This window comes from Dysidea avara, chromosome 13 (genome assembly GCF_963678975.1).
Source record: "Dysidea avara chromosome 13, odDysAvar1.4, whole genome shotgun sequence".
Lineage (NCBI taxonomy): Eukaryota > Metazoa > Porifera > Demospongiae > Dictyoceratida > Dysideidae > Dysidea > Dysidea avara.
The window spans coordinates 12,835,957-12,857,189 of record NC_089284.1 but is presented as its reverse complement, the minus strand read 5'-3'; the positions used below and the strand labels follow the sequence as shown (position 1 = coordinate 12,857,189).

Below are 21,233 nucleotides of genomic sequence, written 5' to 3'. Positions count from 1 at the left end.
TAATTTTACAATTGCTACTCATGTATTCTATCAAGCACAGTATAGTATAAACTATTTAGTAGCTTTTCATGTTTGATATTGTATGGACAATAATGATTAGTACCATGGTACTTCCTCCAACAACGGTAACATCCAATTCATTAACTATATTTCAATCTAGCATCTAAATAACTAATCTAATTGTAAATTATTTCTTTTTTTTTCCCTGGGTATCTGCCTACCCATGCAGTTTGATAATAAATAAATAAAAAGTACTGATTTAATGCACATGAATTAATACTCAATCCACGTGAAACACATAACTCAAGATTAGCTATCATGCCACATGCTGATGACATGCAGGAAATAATCAAAGGTTTGGTGAAGAAGAAGCCCTTGTATAATAGCTGACATAATCAATTGTGAGAAGCCTGTGAGGTATTTTACTTAATGGTGTACCATACTGAACTTGAAGAGGTGGAATACTTCATACTACTGCCATGGGTGCTCTTTATGCAGTAGCCAACATTGTGCACAGATTTCAGGCTCAAGTACATAAAACGGTTTGTGAGTGCAGCACTGTAGAGCATTCTATAATCTAATGCCCAAATTTCCTACAAATGCTTTTTTCCTGTGTCCCACTGCATGTCTGTTATTTGCAATTGTGGTTCTCTGGCTTATATATAGTTCAGAATGTGTGTATTGTGTTTCACTGTAGGTGGTAGGATATATAGGTTGACAACATTGCTGGACTGCTGGTATACAAGATGTTGCATGTGTGTACAAGAAACCTACACTAGAACCCAATGATGTGGTTTCACTAGTCTATACATCAACAAATTAAAGCAATAAATCACAACATAATATGTATGGTTTCATGCAGTACTGGGTGAAGCCGCCAAACCTTACAGATGCTCCCTCAAAGTACTGTTAATCTGGCTTGTAAGACTCACCTAGCACGTGGTCATATAACTATAGAAAATGGATAACACGCGATTGAAACTACGCCATACATTTGTACAGCCGCTCGATTTAATACCAGCTACTGTTTTCTACAACCGTCTTGCTGATCTTGTATCCAAGAAGCATGGTACTAGTCTCGTGCCCAGACCGCTTTTTTTCTTTTTGTGTGGGGTTTTTCTCCGCCCCCATACAAAAAGAAAAAAAAGCAGTCTGGGCACGAGACTAGCATGGTACCTCCTACCATCAGACACTCTCCTGGATGCGTTGTGCCATCTCATTTTCTTTATTACGTTCTGCTGTGCTGGCTATTCGAGGGAGCAAAAAATTGCAGCCATCAGAGCACCCTGCTGTACCGCATTTGGTGGAGAGCCGAATCAGTTAATTACAATAGCGTTTATACACATACGTCATTATACTATTTGTCAAAAAATTACATGGATTGTGCACACCCACTTGTTCGATATTAACTTCGCACTACACTTCATCTTGTGTAGCTCTGCAGACAAACGTTCACTCAAACTTAACATCGTCCATGAAAGATGTGGAGAGCTTTAATACGGAGTTTATAGTCCTACTAACTGAAACTCGAACTGAAATCCTCGCATACGAGAGCCGCATAGAGCCGCGCAAAGTGTGGCGCCGCCCGCTCCATAATTTTTGCGAAGGGGCGGGCGTCGCCAACGCATAAGTTGTTTTGAGGGCTAAATGAAGCGTTCACGCTACGTTGTAACAGTGGTGATCGGTTGCTCAGTGTTGTCACTCACTCTATCGGGACTGTACATCTGGAGAACTGAAGTAGAAAATCGATTTCGTAGATCCTCGTTGCTACAACACGACCAGAATACAGTCCTTGTTGCTAATCAGCATCAGTATGAGGATCCTGATAATAAAATTACAGCCAGTTCACCACTTTTGTTGCCTGATGTGACATGGAGCACAACCCCTGCACAAGTATCTACCAATTCAATGTCTCCTCTAGAGCTACAATCCACTTTCAAGTTGCCAACTAACAAAGTAGAAATACGGTATGGTGCAAGTAGCTATGCTGGTTTTAAACCACTTCCTAAATCTGTTATTGATGGTGTCAAGACATTTGTCTACTTTATTGGACATGCTCGCAGTGGACACAGCATTGTTGGAAGCATATTGGATGGTCACCCACACATTGTGATATCTCATGAATCAAAAATCTTTAGACATCTCATTAAAGTTCCTTATGCAGCTAAGAAGTCATACATATTTAATACAATCTGGAGCAGTGCATTCCTGTCACCTAATACAGGTATTAGAAGAGCAGGAGCCATTGGTAAAGGTTACACCCTTGCTGTTAATGGCCTATATCAAGGAACTTATGAATCATACATTGATGTAATTGGTGAGAAGAAAGGAGACTTAACCACAGAGATGTTCTTGTCTAGTCCTACAAAACTGAAAAGTGTTATTGATAAACTTAACACAGCACTTGATTTACCTTTGAAAGTTTTCCATGTTATTCGTAATCCATTTGATAATATTGCCACAGCTGTATTGTATGATAATTTCAGAGATGGTGAAATTGGTAAGGCAAAAAGGTATAAAGGAGTCTACACGTTCAATACAAGTTTAGTTGATAAAGAGATAGAAACATATTTCCGTTACTACCAGGCAATAGAGGATGCAAAGGAGATGTTCAAATTTGACTTAATGGTAATACATGGTAAAGACTTTGTTGCAGATCCAAGAACGATGATCATTAAAATGTGTACCTTTTTACAAGTACATTGCCCTGATCACTACCTGGATCTTTCCAGCAAGAAGATTTTTAGCAGCGAATCTAAAACACGTCATAAAATGAAATGGGAAGACTACCAGATCTCAAGGGTTCAATCCCATATAGAAAAATTCAGTAGCTTGAGAAGATATCACAACTTTAATTAAAACAAGCTATTCAATATTCTACAATTTACTTATTTATTTGCTTTGGAGCCAGCATTAAAGGTCAGTAGAAAACTTGTGCCCACTTGCAGCCAGGATAAAAAAATGTACAACTTAGCTATATATGCATGTAGTTACTTATAAATTTACTTAAAGCTAAACTTTATGTGTAAGTACTTATTATTCTTTAAGGGAAGACTGCATTAGTAAAAAACTGCTTCTCTGCAGTGCCCTATGTACACAATGATTACATACACCCTCAAGGTGTTTCTAATCGACTTGTCTATAATAGTACTTTAGATCAATTATTAATAAAAGAAATGAATTACTCTGTTATCTAAAATCAAAAAGACCTTACATTATTATTGGCACTGAAACATATATAACTATCTAATGACATTCAAAACAGTGAATCAATTCCATGTGAATATACACTCATAACGGCTATGGTGGCGTTATGATTGCAGTTGGTTTCCATTTCTCATCGTCACCAGTAACAGATTTGCATACATCTTGTGAAATGGTATGGTCCAAAATCCAAACTGACAGTTCTACAAAACCATTATATGCCTGTGCTTACTATAGACCTCACATATCTGATCAAACCTCACTAGAGCAGCTTGACGTTTCCTGGCTTGTTAAATTATCTGAAACATTGGAGGATGTATCTATTTGGTTAGCGGGTGACTTCAATGCACCACACATTAACTGGCTGGAATCCATTGTTATATGACTGTTCAAAATAACCTCATTAATATTACTATGAACTATGGTCTATCTCAAATGGTTCTAGAGCCTACCAGGCTAGATAATACACTTCATTACCAACTTTGTCTGTATAAGGGACATGACGTTATGATAAAAAAGGAAATAATGTATTGCTAACATATGGGAATGTATAAATTCAAGGCAACATGGTGCAGCAGTGAAAAGACTGCTGCTGTTAAATAGTATCAAAAGTTATCGGCCATCTATGATTTAGCATCAGAAAATCAGGAAACTTTAGTGTTGTCATTTGGCAATTTCAGTATTTATATAATATTGCATTTCTAGTACATTTGTATTAGAAATGTAATATTTTAAAATACTGAAATTGCCAGGTGATTTCCTGATTTTCTGATGCTAAATATATATTAATAGATGGCTGACAACTTTTGATGCTATTTAACTGCAGCAGTCTTTTTACTGCTACACCATGTTGCCTTAAATTTGCATTCCAATATGTTTGCAATACATTCTTTTTCCTTTTTAAATCATAAACTTATGTCCATCTAAACTTGGTAATGTGATTTGTTCTTTACTAGCTAACACCCCTCACAGATTAACAAAGTTGAGATCATCCCTGGCCTTAGTGACCATGACATTGTGCATGTACACACTAGTTTGAAGCCTAAAACATTAAAACAAACCAAACAGCACATTTTGCTTTATAACAAGGCAAATTGGGAATCTATTTAACTTGGTTTCAGAAAGAACTTGTTAGTGATACAAACTCCCTATACAGTGGAACCTCAGTTATCCGGATTCTCGGTTAACCGAACTACGGAAATGACTGCTCTATTAGAGTAGTGACTGTTCTATTATAGGGTAGTTGATAATACTGAAATTTTTAAAGATGTTCTTTATGCTATTTTAAGGCTATTTCTACACAGTTTCAGAGATATGGACTTTTCAGACTTATGGACCACCCTGGTCCCAAGGGGTTCGGATAATTGAGGTTCCACTGTAGTTAAGATTCCACAATAAACTGGAGCTCACCAAACTCATTGATCTCTCCATGCATATACCCAAAATTAAGGTCACTGGGAAGCGCTGCACACATGTACTCTAATATCTATGCTGCACACCACTGTGAATTATACTAGAAAATTAATGAGGAAACATAACAGATTTTTAAAATGTAAAAGTCTGGGGCAGCTCGCCCTTCGCAAAAAGTAAGGGGCGGGCGGCGCCAGACTACGTCACAAGAGTATTACGCATTGTTTTGCCATAGATGTGCTGTAATTTAAGCGGCACCTGTGAACAGTTAGAACTGAATTAGTATCACCGACTAAGTGCATAACATACGAAGCTTCGCCGGATCAAGGGGGCCACGGCTTCCATCGCATATCAAATTTTTTTACCTCCGGCCCTAATGGCACTCCCTTCCTCCCACACATCTCTAACAAAATATTTGAAAAATTAATTATAACCTACAGATCACGTGATGGTGTTAAATCCTCAGTATAGTTATGAAACGTTTCCTTGCAGTGTTGGTAGGGATCTCGGCGTCGTCACTTATCTTATCTGGATTGTATCTACGGAAAACTAGTAGCGGGAATAATGTAGGATATCATTTTCACGGTATCGCTCTCCTTACATTCCTCGGCCAAGGAGCTCGCCAAGGAGAAGATAGCAACGATCAATACAACATCGAGGCAACTGAGGAGCCATCACAATCGACTCTTGCCGTGTCTAATATAACACCAGACACGGATCCTACTCAATATTTGGTTAATTCTGTGTCCACAGACTCCATAGTATCATCTAAGACAAATCATGACTATGTCACATTGAAGCACCTCCCTCAACCAATTATTGATGGTGTTAAGAAGTTTGTCTTCTTTATAGGTCATTGCCGTAGTGGACACAGTATAGTTGGTAGCTTACTGGATGGCCACCCACACATAGTAATATCTCATGAATCAAAAATATTTCGACGGCTTGCTAAAATGCCATCTTCAATTGATAAGTCATACATTTTCAATACAATCTGGACCAGTGCATACATGTCAGCTAGAGAGTCAGGGATAAGAACTATCAGGTCAAGAGCCAATGGTAAAGGCTACACCCTTGCTGTTGGTGGCCTATACCAAGGAGACTATGAGTCATACATTGAAGTGATTGGTGAGAAGAAAGCTGAACTAACCACAGAACTGTTCTTGGATAGTCCGACTCGACTGGAAGGTGTCATAAACAAGCTGCGAACAACTGTGGGATTACCCATGAAAGTACTCCACGTTATTCGTAATCCTTTTGATAACATTGCTACAACTGTACTGTATGACAACTTCAAGGATTCTCTAATAGGTAAAGTAAAAAGCCACAACAGAACATACACATTTAATTCAAGCACAATTGACAAAGAGATAGATACATATTTCCGTTACTATCAAGCAGCAGAAGAAGCAGAGGAGATGTTCAAACTTGACCTAATGGTGATTCATGGTAAAGACTTTGTGGCAGACCCAAGAACAACAATTGTTGAAATGTGCAAGTTCTTGGATGTACATTGTTCTGATGAATACCTGGAGATTACCAGTAAAAAGATTTTTAACAGTGAGTCTAAAACACGTTATAAAATAACATGGGAAGATTATCATATCTCAAGAGTTCAATCCTATATAGACAGTTATGAAAGGTTGAAAAGATACCGAGATTTTGATTCATAGCAATAATGTAGCCTGACTATAGCTAATCCTTAGCTACATAGTTATTGATACTAATGTACCATACAATCTGAATGTAAGATAAATAAATATGTATGGTTATATGCATAGTCACTTTCTGCATAATTATGGTGATATGGACTATTCATAGTTACAGCTAACAGTCTCTGTCATTCAAGTACCAATAGTACTTCAGTTGATGTTCAGGTAGTTCACTAAATGCATCACTGCATATATTTACACAACACTAACTACTTCCTGGCTTCCCCATACATGTATGGCTATTTGTGAAATGGAAACAATCTGTAGCTGCAGCTGTGAATTTCTAATGCTGCATACAGAGTATTAAGCACAATTTTAATGAAAGCAGGAGCTATTTTTTCCACAAAATAATTATCACAAAGTCTTCTATCAACAAAAGGTTGTAGATTCCTTATCAGCCGGCATGTTTACATCTACATCTATTGTGCATGAAGTGTTGGAGTCAACTAATGCCACATTTATCATTTCATTATACTCAGCATTGAATTTACATTCTGATTTGCACTGGGTATAATGCAAAGGGGGATTTGGTTGTACAACTAAAATAGCTAATATAAAAGATTGGCAAATTTCAATTCAACATCCTGTTGCTCAATCCACCAGCTAAGCAACATACTTGCCACCATGCAGCTCTACATATATTATAGTTAATTCAGTTTTAGCCGTGTATTCACTGATGCAGTACTGATAGTGATACAAGTGCTACAGTTTTGTCCACGGAAGGCACACTAGATATATATATATATATATTATGCATACAATATGTAGTACACTTTGACTTGTTAAAGAAGCCTTATGTATTCACTACTGAAAGCAGCATCATGCTGTTCTGTTCTACACGTTCTGATACTATTTCACATGTATACAGTATATGTAATTATATGTCACTAAGAGTCCATGACAGGAAAGCATATGCACTTGTGTACTCAAAATATGCACAGCTGAGCACATTGTGAATCTGATCAAGGACTCATTCTACTGAGGCTGGCTTCACATAGTCCTAGAATGATATTTTACCCCTGGGGGGGGGGGGGGGGGGTATATTGTCTATAGTGTAGTATAGTGTGTGCGTATATTGGTGTGTGTGTACTGGTGTGTGTGTGTGCATGTGTAGTGTATGTGTGCATGTGTCGTAGTATAGTGTGTGCATATACTGGTGTGTGCGTGCATGTGTGTGTGTGTAGTGTATGTGTGTGTACACATGTGTGTCTGTAGTGTGCATGTGTGTGAAGCCACACTTGCCAGCCAGTATGAGTATACAGTAAATTGAATGGTCTTCTACTAGAGATCAAATCTACACTGAAGTATGTAATTATATGTATTCTAATATATACATAGCACACATCATATATGACAAAGTGTACAAACATGTAAGTATTTTTTGGGTTCTGCTTACAGTGTTGTAGTGGGGTTTCTGGATTTCTTTTTTCTATTTAGGAATTCTCAGCTTTATATGTGACTTCTATTAGTATATGTTTGTGTGTGCTAGACAACAGATACACACACACACACACGCACACGCACACACACACACACACACATACTTACATGAATACACTTAGAATACTAGGTGCATTATTATTAAAAATTAGTATACGTATAGTACTATAAAATTATAACATCAGAAATCAAAATCATAGTATCTCTTCAGGCTACTACTGTATTTGTCTATATAAGATTGAACTCTCGAGATATGGTAATCTTCCCATTTGATTTTGTAACGCGTTTTAGATTCACCATTAAAAATCTTCTTGCTGGTAATATCCAAGTAGTCATCAGAGCATTGCACTTCCAAGAACTTGCACATTTCAATGATTGTCGTTCTCGGATCTGCCACAAAGTCTTTACCATGGACTACCATTAAGTCAAATTTGAACATCTCCTCTGCTTCTTTTACTGCTTGCAGATAGCGGAAATATGTATCTATCTCTTCATTAAGTATGTTTGAATTTACTGAAACTGTTATGTTTTGTCTTTTTACCCTACCAATTTGAGAATCCTTGAAAGTCTTGAACAACGCTGAAGTGGCAATATTGTCAAATGGATTACGGATTACATGAAACACTTTCATCGGTAAGCCAAGTGCAGTCTGCAGCTTGTTAATAACGTTTTCCAGTTGAGCAGGACTAGACAAGAACAACTCTGTAGTCAGTTCGGCTTTCTTCTCACCAATTACATCAATATACGATTCATAAGTTCCTTGGTATAGATCATTAACAGCAAGGCTGTAACCTTTACCATTTGATTTAGCTGTTCTTATACCTGTGGTAGCAGATAAGTAAGAGCTGTTCCAGATTGTGTTGAATATATATGACTTATCTGGTTCAGATTGCCTAAGAAGACGTTGAAATAGTTTTGATTCATGAGATATCACAATATGTGGGTGACTATCCAGTATGCTGCCAACTATACTGTGTCCACTACGACAATGACCTATAAAAAATACAAACTTCTTGACACGACTGATGACGGATTCAGGAAGTGGGTTGAGTGTGTTGTCATCACTATCATGATCTAAAGCTTCAACATCTTGTGGCAGTGTCTCAGACGAAAATGAATTCACCTGTTCAGAATTGTAACTTGAGTCAGCGTTGGTGTCAGCTGTCCAACTCGAAGAAACTGCATCACTGTCATGTTGAACGCCAGTGTCCTCGCCTCCCGCGTAGTGTACTGGTGGTTGTATGGATAGTAGAGTAATACTACTATGGAATTGATTTGTTAGTCGAGTAGGAACTACGTTCCAAATAAATAATCCAGACGCTGTTAGTGATACTAGAGAACTACCGATGACAACCGCTAGAATACATAGTACACGTTTCATCTTCGATCAAAAAGCTACGCAACTGACAGTTCACTATAGAGCTAGTTAAATAGAAATTCAAACTGCAATGGCCTCCAGTAAAATCATGCATACTTTCATGGTCTCTTCAGTGTACACACTAGTAACCTGACCGGTAGCTGCTCCTCATTGCTTGTTACGCACGCGCGATGACTCTCACGTGCACATAAAAGTAGATTACATCATCAAGATAGAAAGGTCAATCATACATTCATGAGGTCGGCGATGCTTTCTTTCGTCAGTAGAGCAGTATTACTCTCCAAGCATGTTCCCCGTGTGATATATCCTGTACAAAGGGCCGCCTTGACTATTCCTACGGTGGCGCCTACGGTAGACAAAAAGGACAGATGTGTCGTAGTTAACTGGAGTAGTGAAAAAAGCGAGTGGTCCAAATATCACTTCCCTTGGCTGCGAGACAACTGCCAGTGCTCGCTCTGTCGTGATTCCAACTTCAGTCAACGACTATTAAACACCCTGGAAGATGCTACCCCTGCTGATGTTCGCATACCCGACGATGAGAGTGGTTCGGTAGAAGTTGAATGGGCAGATGGGCACTGTTCACAATTTTCGTATGACTGGCTACTGACTAACAGCTACTGCCACAATAAGGTGCTCACACCAAAGAGAACAAGAGAGGTGACCTTATGGGACAGCAGTATCAAAGATAATCCACCAAAGATGAAGTACGGTGATATCATGCAGGATGATAACCAGTCCCTTTTGGCTCTACTGAGAAACCTTTACCAGTACGGGTTTACCCTAGTGGAAGATACTCCACCTAGACCTGAAACTATGGAGGCTGTTGGTAAAAGGATAGGTGCTATCAGTAACAACTTTTTTGGTGCGCTGTGGTTCATGGAAGCTGGAAATATGACTGTTACGTGAGTTTCATGTACTTTGTGACCTAGATATAAAGGTTGTATAGCTACCAATGTAAATTTTACTTACATAGGCAGTTTTGCAAATACCATATACAGTGTTGTGCTTATGTGAGCAAAGTTATAACTAAAGCGACTTTATGCAGCATTGTCACAGCTTATTTATTGGATTTAGTTTCTAACCCATACCATAGTACACACCATAATCACACCATGCAAAGACATTAGGATTTTTAGATTATTTCTCACTGTGCCACCCTAATACTAGAATACTGGAGAAGGGTTAAAGGGGCAATGCGTCGCGTTTGTTTATGTTATGAAACCATTTAAGTTAAAAACAATGATGTCATATTAGTGTACAAACATATACGGACTAACAAAATGGCGACACGGGAACGCGACAGTGATGACGAGTACGACAGAAGCTTAAGCGGCTCGACTTCTGATTCTGACACGGTGAATAGTTTTATTGAAGGCTGTCACTTTGCAAGTACTATAATAGGATAACGAGTCAACATCGTGTTCCTGTAAAAACACGTGTCAACGAAAAAAATGTCCATGCCAGGCAGCCAATGCATTCTGTTCGGAGCGATGCACCTGTGGCACGAGACAAAAGTCCTGCAAGGACAAAGTAAACAATGTAATCGAGCATTGATAATCTGTATCAAATAGTAACTTGCAGCCTGTACAAGAAGCTGAGAGGCCAGCAGGTGAAAATGCCATGGCCATAAGGAGACAACAACTTGAAGTAAGTAGCAGTGTTGATAAGTAAGTAATACTCTGTAATTGTATAGGAGTTCGTAACAGACTTAGATTCCAGTGAGTGCAAAAAATTGATAGTTGCTGCGTACGAAAATGTAGGTGGCTTGGAATTAGCAAAGGCACTTCTATCACCTCCAATCCCTGATCCACCACAAGGTCCAAGTAATGCACCACATTGGTGCAAATGTGGTAAATGTAGATCTATGCCCCAACCTTCAGAGAATGTGTGCTGCAAAAACAGAGTTTGTGTGACTACATCTGAGGTGTTTCGACAGGTGGTCTTAGATCCTCATATTTTGGCTGTCTGCATTGTTAGCAGGAGCACAATCTATGCAGATGTTCCAGATTACAGTTCGTCAAGCTATCGGTGGGCTGGGTATAGACAGTGGACTATGTGGCAATGCGGCTATCTGGGAAGTGGGAACAGAAAAGTTATCCCATCTTGTGTTGTGTGGGCCATCAGAGACAAGTATCCAGCTCCAGATGGTATATATCTTGGATATCGATCCAGCTAATGTACTCTAACAGTGACTTTTTTTTGAACAATCATTGACCAATCTATCATTCTATCATTACAATTGTAAATTATTATTATTCATGATTTTACAATAATTTATGAAAAACGTGACCTCTTGTTTTGCACAATAATGCTTGTAGATGTAGGCTGTGAGTCACCAATGGTGGCTTGTATGTGTGCAGGGTGGCCTTGTGGCAAAGGACGTTTCTTCTTAAGTGGCCCACTGAAGTTGTATTGTTGTTCTTCAATTGTGTCAATTATTTTAGGCATATAATTGTAATCTTTTCTTTTTTTATAGGAGTTGCATCTCACTTTTTGCTTTGTTTCCTGTACTTGCGGGCATACAAAGCAGCACCTGATTTACTGTAAGCCGGGTCCCTAGTGCAGTGTGCGTTGTTGTCTAATACAGCCAACTGGATACGTGCCTGATAAGCTTGATTCCTACAAAGCATGAAAAGTAAAAAATAAAGCAGGGCATGCTCAGCTCACTGGTATGCATGTCTCTTGGAAACATAAGCAAGTACTAAATTGTGAAAAGACTCCAGGTTTCCTGTATGCCTGTATAATGGAAGTATGCAAGTTAGCTTCAATCTACTAAGAGTCCTTACCGAAATTTGGTATAGTATTTCATGGACTCTAGCCATTTTGGATCCATTATCAGCTTTTGCAATACTCTAAACGATGGCTCATTGCGACGGAAGTATTGCAGTACTCTACCATCTCCATCTGTTGGTGGCCCAGTTAGATCATCATGTTCGCATCGTCCATCAAGCCATTGATGCTCATCAATGACATGATGTAGCAGGGCAGACCACTTTATCTAGTACACATAACAGTATAAGGTAGCAAAATTTATACTATTTTTGTTTATTTATACTATACTGTATTTATACACATACGTAGTGTATATACGTGACCGAATTTGTGAAAAGGGGTCTTCCACACACATCCTATTCTAAAACTTCATGGAGCCGTAACTTGGTGTTCAAGCAAGAATTCATCTTGGAATGTTCAGTGCTCACTTGGCCATGTTAAAACTCACCACTGACAAAACTTCAAGTCAATATCTTCATTATCTTATAAGACAAAGTTATGAATCGTCAAAGTTGACAAATTGAATGTGTCTGGAAAACCCCTTTTCACAAATTCGGTCACATAATTTATGTACCTTCAGTATTTGTACATCTCCATTACTAGTACGACAACAGTACCAGAAGTGATTCACAATATTGGAGCTCCACTTTAATAATTTATCCATGCCCTTGCGCTTACCAGCCTAAAGTATGTTAGCACAACCCATAAAATAAAATTTTGGCCTTTGCCCTGTTACTCACCTCAGCTAATGCTTTTTTCATTTTTTTTGATTTGTGCCAAACATCTAGGGAATGCAGCATTTGTGGGTACTGAGTTTCTACAGAGTGCACAGTAGAACAAGCAGTGAATGGTATAATATACACCTGTATATACCTATCATCTTGCGCACTGAGGATGATGCATCAGTAATGACTTCAGGCAGCGTTGAACCGGGTCGGGTCATCCGGGTCACATTTTCTCCGGGTCATCCGGGTCTGACCCGGTTTACAAATTATCCGGGTCTGACCCGGATTGGATCACGTGAGAAACGAAATTGATCGTTTAATGACGTGGAACCTATAAACGCTAGTCGCGTAGCTCTTTCGTGAGCCACGCCCACTTATCGCGTTACAAACATACGCTCAGCCACGCCCATTTATTAGTAAGTGCAGTCTGTAGCATGAAACTGTCCGTTTCTGTCTGCAAGCTTACGTGGAGCCACGCCCACTAATCGATTAATGTATGAGTTGTATATAGTCTAGGTCTAGTCAAGTGCTTTTGTGAGCCACACCCATTTTAATATATTGGGAAATTGCAATACTAAGTATGTATGAAGCCACACCCAATTGCTGTCTGTAAACTCACAGTAGCTACGTGGAACCAAACCCACTGACTGATTTAAAATTATAAACTTACCGGCTTAGTTATCACATAACAAATTTTCCTTTTTCCCATTAACCATCAAATTATGGAACCAACTCCCTGCTGATGTAATTAATTCCTCTACCCCTAATGAGTTTTGTAATAACTTAAGTAACTTTTATGATCACACCTGTGCGTTATAATCTTTTGATTGCTGCACAGTAATAAATATAAATAACTACTCGTTTACTCAACACGAATGGAACGCTCAAAACGTAGTCTCGCTCGCTCGAGACTACCCGAAACATAGCTCTTATCGCGCGCCTCGGCTTAATTTAATCCGGGTCACATCCGGGTCTGACCCGGATTGCTATCCGGGTCAGTGGGTCATCCGGGTCAGCAGTAGTGACCCGGTTTCAACGCTGACTTCAGGACATTCAACCAACTGCAATACATTATTATTATTATGTATAATTGGTCAAAAAGAAGACAGAGTCTTATAAAACCAATCTCAATTAAATCATACAAATGAAAAACGTTGATTATACAAAAAATGATCTAAATTAGTCTTAAAACTTAGTACATGGGCTATGGATCTAGAGAATGCTTCTCGTTCCATGTTAGGTGACTGCAATCTGACCTCCCTTTTGTCCACTGTTTCAACATGAAGAATTTTGTTAGTTTCATGGTCCATAAGTGAGTACGTGCAATACTTAGCACTGTTTCCAGGAGAATCACATCTTCCGTCCGCAGCCAAAACAACGCGCTTACCACGATAAGTGGATAGGAGTTTGTCCTATTTGATGTAAGTATAGATGCAATATAAATACATTATGATACACATTAATATGTCTATTGACCTGTTCTGCATTAAAGAACACTTCTATTCCAGGACATATATAATGTCTTTGGTAGCAATGAAAGGAAGAGCTTGATGAAACCGATAACCCCAACACATTTGCAAAATCGGCTATTTTATAGTAGCTCTGCCCTGATAGAATTATTGCTGACGCAAATAAAAGGTTGTTTTGGAAAAGTTTATTGTTAGTTCTGCTAGTTAACAGTTCTGATGATTTCCAGACAAAAATGTGCTTATTGGTGCACTGACTATGAATCAGGACACAACAGCCAATGACTTTGTATTTAGCAATAGAGCAATTCTCTACACAACCAGGTTTGTGACATTTTCCAGAGAATAACATCGACAGCTTATCCAGGTTACATAACACCTTGATGTTTGCTCCTTCAATACCTACAATACAATAATTGTAAATATGTAATATACCGTATAGTACAAAAAATTTGAGGGATAACACTTTTGCAGTTCTTGCAGTGTCTCCATAAACCGCAAATGTATTTCTGCGAATTGCTAGTGACATTACTGACTCGTGAACATTTGTCTTATGTAACTACAAAAGTTTTTCTACGAATACTAACAAGATGGTCTAATTGCAAACGTTTTGTCCCTTGAATATTTTGTGTTATAGGGTACTCCATACCTTGTACAGATATTTCATTGGATTCCAATTCTTCCTCTACATCTTCAGAGCCAGATGAGCATTCAGATGTACTACAGTGAATTTTTTTGTATAACACTCATGATGACAGTAATGTATACATACTAATCATCCGATACTATGTACGTATCATCATCTGACTCAGATGAAGTGCCATTCAATATATAAGAAGCATTCTGTACAGTCCTGTTTTCCAAATTAATAATTGTATATGAAAATAGAAGACTGCACACTACCTTATTTCATCACTGGTACACACTGAGCCACTGTTGGTTATGATAGACACAATACAACATAATAAAATATCGAACCTTTGTTGTGAGCTTTCTTCGGCCAGCCTGCAAGTTGAATAGTACCATGTAAGCACACAACAAATGCATTGACAATATTACATGGTTGATGAGTAATCAATAGTTGAAACAGATGTCAATGTGCTCTCCTCGGCTTGCCAGTTGCTACAGTTTTATGCACAAACATGTATACAATCTCACTGGCTCCCTCATATCAGTAAACAAAATAGTCACTTCCAATAAGACAGTGCTTCTTTTCACTCCGGAGCTTTAAAGGTTCGGTATGGGTGTCACAGCAATTACTACATAAATAACTTTATAAATAAGTGACTACTTCAACACAGTAAATTAATTTTGAGAGGATTCTGGAGCATTAAACTAGCTCTTTGCATACCAATATCCAAAAACATCCTTTTAGAATTTAACTTGCATTTTAGTGCAGTTAGTCGTTGACATACGTAAGAAGCAGAGAGTGATAAGCTTCTGTCTTATTTGAACAGTCCTCACACCAATATAACATTATCACCACTGATAAAAGTGCGCACCTTTGTTGCCAGTAGCCATCAGCCAGCCTGTAATCCAAGTGTATCTTACTATAACACACAGGATCTAAGGCAACATTACATTGTTGATGGGTGATCTATGATTGACACTGATGCCAATGTACTGTCCTCAGCTTGTCTGTTACTACAGATTTATATTTACGATAACATAAAGATACAACGTATCCATATCTATCCACATATATTAACAGGCATGATGCTTTACTGGCAAAAGCTAATAATCGAAGCCACTTACCACTCCTGTTGCAGCTGTGGTGTAGCCTCACAATCACTACTTGACTCCTCTTCCTCAGCACGAAACAAAACTGGATGCTTGAGCCTCTCACCTCTTCTGTCGCTACTTACAAGCCTTGATTCATTTCTTGTAGAACTGTGAACTGGTGTGGAGCACAAAAATAAATCATCACAACGATGTCGTCCAGCAACCACTGACAAATCTGAGCTATGATGAAAGCATTGGTCGCGTAAGATCATGGAAAACGTCAGTTACCTCTGTGTTGTTCCCACAACTTCTGCAACTGGCGTACTCAGTGGCTCGAGAGCGCTGCTACTAACTTTTCTTCGGATATTTTGAAGGAGACAACAAGCCAATGCATCGTCGCTACTAGCCGCAAGGGAACGTTTTGCCTCTAACCATAACTTGTGAGTCTCTTCTCGAAGTCTCACGAAGGCGTAGTTAGCTCTTCCAGTACGTGGACGTCCAGGTGGTATTCTTCTGAATTTCCGCGCTATCTATCAATTTAACACGCGCGTATAGAGCTGACAACTCCGTAACACGTGATTTTATTGTACACAAAATAATCACATGCGTAAGGAAATTAAACAGCTTCGTTGTGTAAGCCACTGCGACGCATTACCCCTTTAAGTGATTATAGAATTTATATAGATACAAGGAACATTGTATCTGGAAGGTGAGTTTTCACTAGTGTACTCAGCCAACCCGTTGCTAAAGAAATGTTACTGTTACTTTTTGTTAGGCCACATAAATTTACAAAAGATTGCATGCACAACAACAGCACGCAATAATTATTATGGAGTAAGCAAGTGATGGATGAGTAACTACATGAGATGGTAATGAAATACAATGGATCAAATTTAGTACTTGGAAAACAGTTTAACATAACTGAGCCTACCCCAGCACTTTATTGGTGGTCAAGAGCATAGTCAAGCTTTATTAGATGCAATAGTCTTATTAGATGCAATAGTTTTATAGTGAACTAGAGGAAGGTGATAGTGTATGTGATGCCATGTTATTGCCTAATAGCCAAACATGCTGTCTGGTACTGAGGCGGAAGAAGGTGAAAAGTTGGGGGCTCAAAATTATTTGACCTGACACTTGTATGTAAGCTGGAGGCTTGTTCATAGTTACAGTGATTACAACAGTGTGCTATGCACACTCAGCACACACCTTTTAGGCTATACCCCCTAGAAAAAAAATTGAAAAATAGATGCTACAAGATTGAATCTGGTGGCACTTTTTGTAAAAGTATCTTTCAGGTACAACGTACATACAATTAATCTTTCCACATCATGACATCACACAAGGTAATTATTGGAGTAGCTCTGCCCCTCTCATCTGAAAGTTTGGGGGGGGGGGCTCCAGCCCCTCTAGCCCCCACATTCCGCCATCACTGTGGTATTGATACTAGCTGATAGAAATCTTTTTGCCATTTTTATAAAACATGTCAATTAGCTGTGTTACCTTGATACTTTGATAGGAAAGCCACGTGTCATATTATTTGTGACCCACTGAGCAAAAACCTGACTTGTTTGCATTTGAGATAAATGCCATTGAAATACATTGGATAAAAATGCATGCTACAAGAATAATGTTATGCATGTTTTAATTGTTTCCATTTTGGTAATCAGTGAAAAAAGACATGAATTGGAATATCTAATATATCACTAGATTCACCTTTTCATGAGAATAAGAATTTTGTTTCTGTACGTCAAAGCAAACATGAGTTACGTGTGTTGCAATAAAACATAAGTTTATCGTTAGCTTGAACAGCCTTCGTGCTAATGGCATGGGTGGATATAGACCAAAACTGTACCTTGGTGAATGCCCTAGCTCATGGTGAACATAGTGGCACAAGTCCCAACTCCGTAACCATGACTTATGATTGATTAAATGAGTGCCTGTAATTTGTTTTCCGTATAGGCACTGTACAAATCAACTGTCTTGCTCTTCTTGCTGTCTATCACTATAACTTCAAAAGTACTCACCAGATAAGACTGAAACTGTAACAACCCATTGTTTATTTTCCTCTAGACAACAAAGGAGTTGTAAAATGAAGTTTGAGAAAAGTGTAACAAATCAGGCTTTTGCTCAGTGGATCACATTTATAATCATGTGTCATGAAGAGAGGAATTTCTAAACATAACTATTAACTAGCTAATCATTTAATGTGAGATTCAAAGAATACTTGTATGACATACTGGCTTCAATACTGTAGCTATTAACTCACATGTGATGATAAAAGAATTATTATCTATACAATTTTCACAAACTCTTCGTTACATTTTCTCTACATGCTAGGTGATCACATGTAGATTGAACTTTTTTTTTGAGATCATGAGATGTTTTGGTGATTCGTAACCAAGCCTCCTCTAATACCTAACTCAGTCCTTGTGAATGTCATTTTGTACTATGTTCTATTGAATTTCTTGCTCCATTTAATAGTGTATTATTTTTATACAGTCATATGTCCTATGGGGAAAAGAAGATTGCTCCTCATAATGACATGATGGGATTTAATGACACACCAGGTACTGTCTGTATATTATATGTACTGTAATTTGCTTTATTGTACTTTGCGTTGGAAGATCAAAGTGCCGCCGCTACTGTATTTTCCATATTGTACCAATTAGCTGCATAACTGTACTGTATGAGTCATACAATACAGTTATGTGAATAATTGAGCAAGTACAGTACAGTACAGTTATGCAAGGAATGTTACGAAAACAACCCCACTTAGACAGCATAATTGTGATCATATAAATCACTAAAACTAACCAGAGTAATCCTACCAGTTGGTTCTACACTAGAATTATATACATGAACACTCACTGATAGTCTGATCATGGAAAATTGAAGCAGCAACCCCACACAAACAGCACGATGGATCTGAGCATGACACTGTTAAATGCTAAAACTAGCTAAACTAATCCTACCAGTTAATTCTACGCCTACAAATAGATTATATGACAACTTACTGATAGTCTGATCACTGAAAATTGAAGCAATTCAGGTATATACTCAAAAAAATTACTCCATGACTCCAAGCAAGATGACCAGGAAGTACAATGATACACTTAAAGCACCACCTATGCTTGCGTGTACAAAAAACATGACACTCGGGGGGGGGGGGCTCAAGGCAAATACAGCACTCGGCTTCACCTTATTCTGTATTAGCCTCTCAACACATTCCCTCGTGCTGTATTTTCCATACACACACACACACACACGGTGGTTCTTTAACTATAACTTATTGTTGGGAAAAATATTTAAATTTTCATGTAAATAATTATATGTTTGCATGATTTGCACTGAACAAAATTTATGTTATGCTTAGACAGTTTGTGATAGTTATAATCTATGCATGCTGTTGATTTTTTTTTGTAACAGCAGGTGATAGTAGTACACTAGGACCTCCATTATCCAAACACCTGTGTGCCAGTTCAATCATAATTAACAAGTGAATTTGTTGGGATAAATGACGCCTATTATTTATATACAGAGTTCTGTTCAACTACTTTAATAGAACATACACTTGCTCTAATAAAAATGTTCACCAATGATGAAATACTCTAATAGAGCAGTCACTTATACTGTTCGAGGGTTCGGATAATCAGGATTCGGATAATCAAGGTCCTACTGTACATGTCTGCAGGTGGAGTAGTTATTATTGTCTAGCTAAAGGTGTAGCCAGAATAACTGATTGCTCTATTAGAGTATCTTGATCTTTTGCAGCACTGGTACCGTCGTACAACGCATAAACGCAATGGGTAAAATATTTACAAAACAAAAAAAATCTGTAATTTTTTAAAAGTTCTTGTTTCACCATGTGTTAATGGCAAAAAAATTGATAGCATTGTGTTCCTAAAAGCAAGAGGAGTTTGAAAATATTTGTTTCATATCAGTAGTCCCAAGGAGATGAAAGATATGAGTGTTAGTCTGCCTTGCATTTTGGACGAGTGGTTCACTGACATTTTCCTCACATTTTTTCCTTCACCCTGGTCACAGGAAAGACCTGCAAGAAAAAACTTACCCAGCAATGGATTCGCCTGTTCGTGGAGAACGTGATGGTATAAGTTGCATCTTTGTAGGGGACTGCATTCATAAGTTATAATCAAGCACCTGTACTTTATTTTCCATGTTGCCACTGTACAAATCGATTATTCTGTTGTTACCACTTCATAGCATTGTAACTTGGAAAGTTTTAGGCTTCTAGAGCTGAAACTTCCTTTGGCCTAACTGGATCAAGAAAATGTAATGGAATTTGAAAAATGTGCTAGCATGTGGGGTTCTTGCAGATCCAGTCACATTTATACAATTTTTACACACAAAATTAGCTGCTGTCATCTGCTTCACTTCTAACTAATGTTTGCTGTACTACATACATATGTCTCAACAGTGTTTAGCTCCATTAATTGTGTTTTGATTTTATGAAACGTTTTGTATACTAAGCAATTATTTTATACTGTTCCACCGATAATCGGATCGGTATCGAATCGGAGCCGATATTGGGCATTTTGGTATCGATCGGTATTGGTTATTTAGGTATTCCGATACTAATTACTAGTCATTCATGCCAATCTTCATCATCATAAATGCTATGCTAGCAAAACTTGGACTGGAAGCATTTTTCTAGCATATAAGGTACAGGATCTGCTTTGTTAAACATTGAGCAACTGCTACTTACTATTTTTGCATGAAAAAGAATCGAAATACTCTAATAGAACAGTCACTGCACAATAAATTATCCTAACAGACATAGCTAACTTGAGAGGTGTGTATAAACTGTATGTATGTGCATTGGTGAAATTTACTGCTAAGTATCAGTATTGGATCGGTAGGTATTTTCTGTATTGGTGGAACACTACAATTCTATTTTACACTTAGGCCATATCAATGTTTTCATAGACTTTTTTACCCTCTAGTAGTGATACGGTAGGTCGAAAAATAAATAGAATGTAACCTGTAACTCCATTTTCCTCCTTACACCTATTAAATATTTAGGAATCTACACACTTGAGAGATCACATGATCTATACAGCATGAGTGGAAATTTTGGAGGGGGAGCCTGTCCATCTAAAATATCTTACTTATTTCAAAATCAAGATTAACTACTTGTTTTATAGAGCATATCAGTATTCTTGATTGTTGTATTAGAGTAGGTGACTGCTTTATTAGAGTATGTAGATCAAATACACAGTCACTACAAGGTGAAATTATAGAGATGCAGTTGGAATTGGTCATTTAACGATAATGTTGAACAGGGATAATTTTGAGCAAAATATGGAACAAAAATAGGCGTAGAAAAAAAAAGAGCAAAAGACTGATTCCTAAACTATTGTCACTATAAGGAATAATCATACGTAGA

General features: G+C 38.0%; 5 protein-coding genes across 5 annotated transcripts in view; 4 read left to right on the top strand and 1 right to left on the bottom strand.

The window, feature by feature from the left end:
• The first annotated feature begins 1,647 nt into the window (after window positions 1–1,647).
• LOC136243780 (uncharacterized) lies at window positions 1,648–3,029 on the top strand. Its single transcript, XM_066035384.1, has one exon. The coding sequence runs from the start codon at window positions 1,648–1,650 to the stop codon at window positions 2,857–2,859; it is 1,212 nt and encodes a 403-aa protein (XP_065891456.1). The 3' UTR covers window positions 2,860–3,029.
• Window positions 3,030–5,023: 1,994 nt separating this feature from the next.
• Window positions 5,024–6,450, top strand: LOC136243778 (uncharacterized). The gene has a single exon (XM_066035382.1). The coding sequence runs from the start codon at window positions 5,088–5,090 to the stop codon at window positions 6,285–6,287; it is 1,200 nt and encodes a 399-aa protein (XP_065891454.1). The 5' UTR covers window positions 5,024–5,087; the 3' UTR covers window positions 6,288–6,450.
• Window positions 6,451–9,345: 2,895 nt separating this feature from the next.
• Window positions 9,346–21,233, top strand: part of LOC136243777 (uncharacterized) — a 13,483-nt gene continuing 1,595 nt past the window's right edge. The window contains exons 1-2 of the mRNA XM_066035381.1: window positions 9,346–10,046; window positions 18,329–18,396. Coding sequence (XP_065891453.1) covers window positions 9,379–10,046; window positions 18,329–18,396 — 736 coding nt within the window. The 5' untranslated portion in view covers window positions 9,346–9,378. The remainder of the gene's footprint in view (window positions 10,047–18,328; window positions 18,397–21,233) is intronic.
• On the top strand, window positions 10,057–11,869 carry LOC136243781 (P2X purinoceptor 7-like). The gene is made up of 4 exons (XM_066035385.1): window positions 10,057–10,499; window positions 10,546–10,674; window positions 10,726–10,791; window positions 10,838–11,869. Exons 1-4 carry the CDS (start codon window positions 10,425–10,427, stop codon window positions 11,318–11,320), a joined length of 753 nt encoding a protein of 250 aa, XP_065891457.1. The 5' UTR covers window positions 10,057–10,424; the 3' UTR covers window positions 11,321–11,869.
• Window positions 11,370–13,152, bottom strand: LOC136243782 (uncharacterized). Its single transcript, XM_066035386.1, has 6 exons — window positions 12,790–13,152; window positions 12,657–12,733; window positions 12,491–12,598; window positions 11,931–12,142; window positions 11,812–11,880; window positions 11,370–11,763 (listed from the first exon to the last, which is right to left on the bottom strand). The coding sequence occupies exons 1-6, from the start codon at window positions 12,857–12,859 to the stop codon at window positions 11,631–11,633; spliced, it is 669 nt and encodes a 222-aa protein (XP_065891458.1). The 5' UTR covers window positions 12,860–13,152; the 3' UTR covers window positions 11,370–11,630.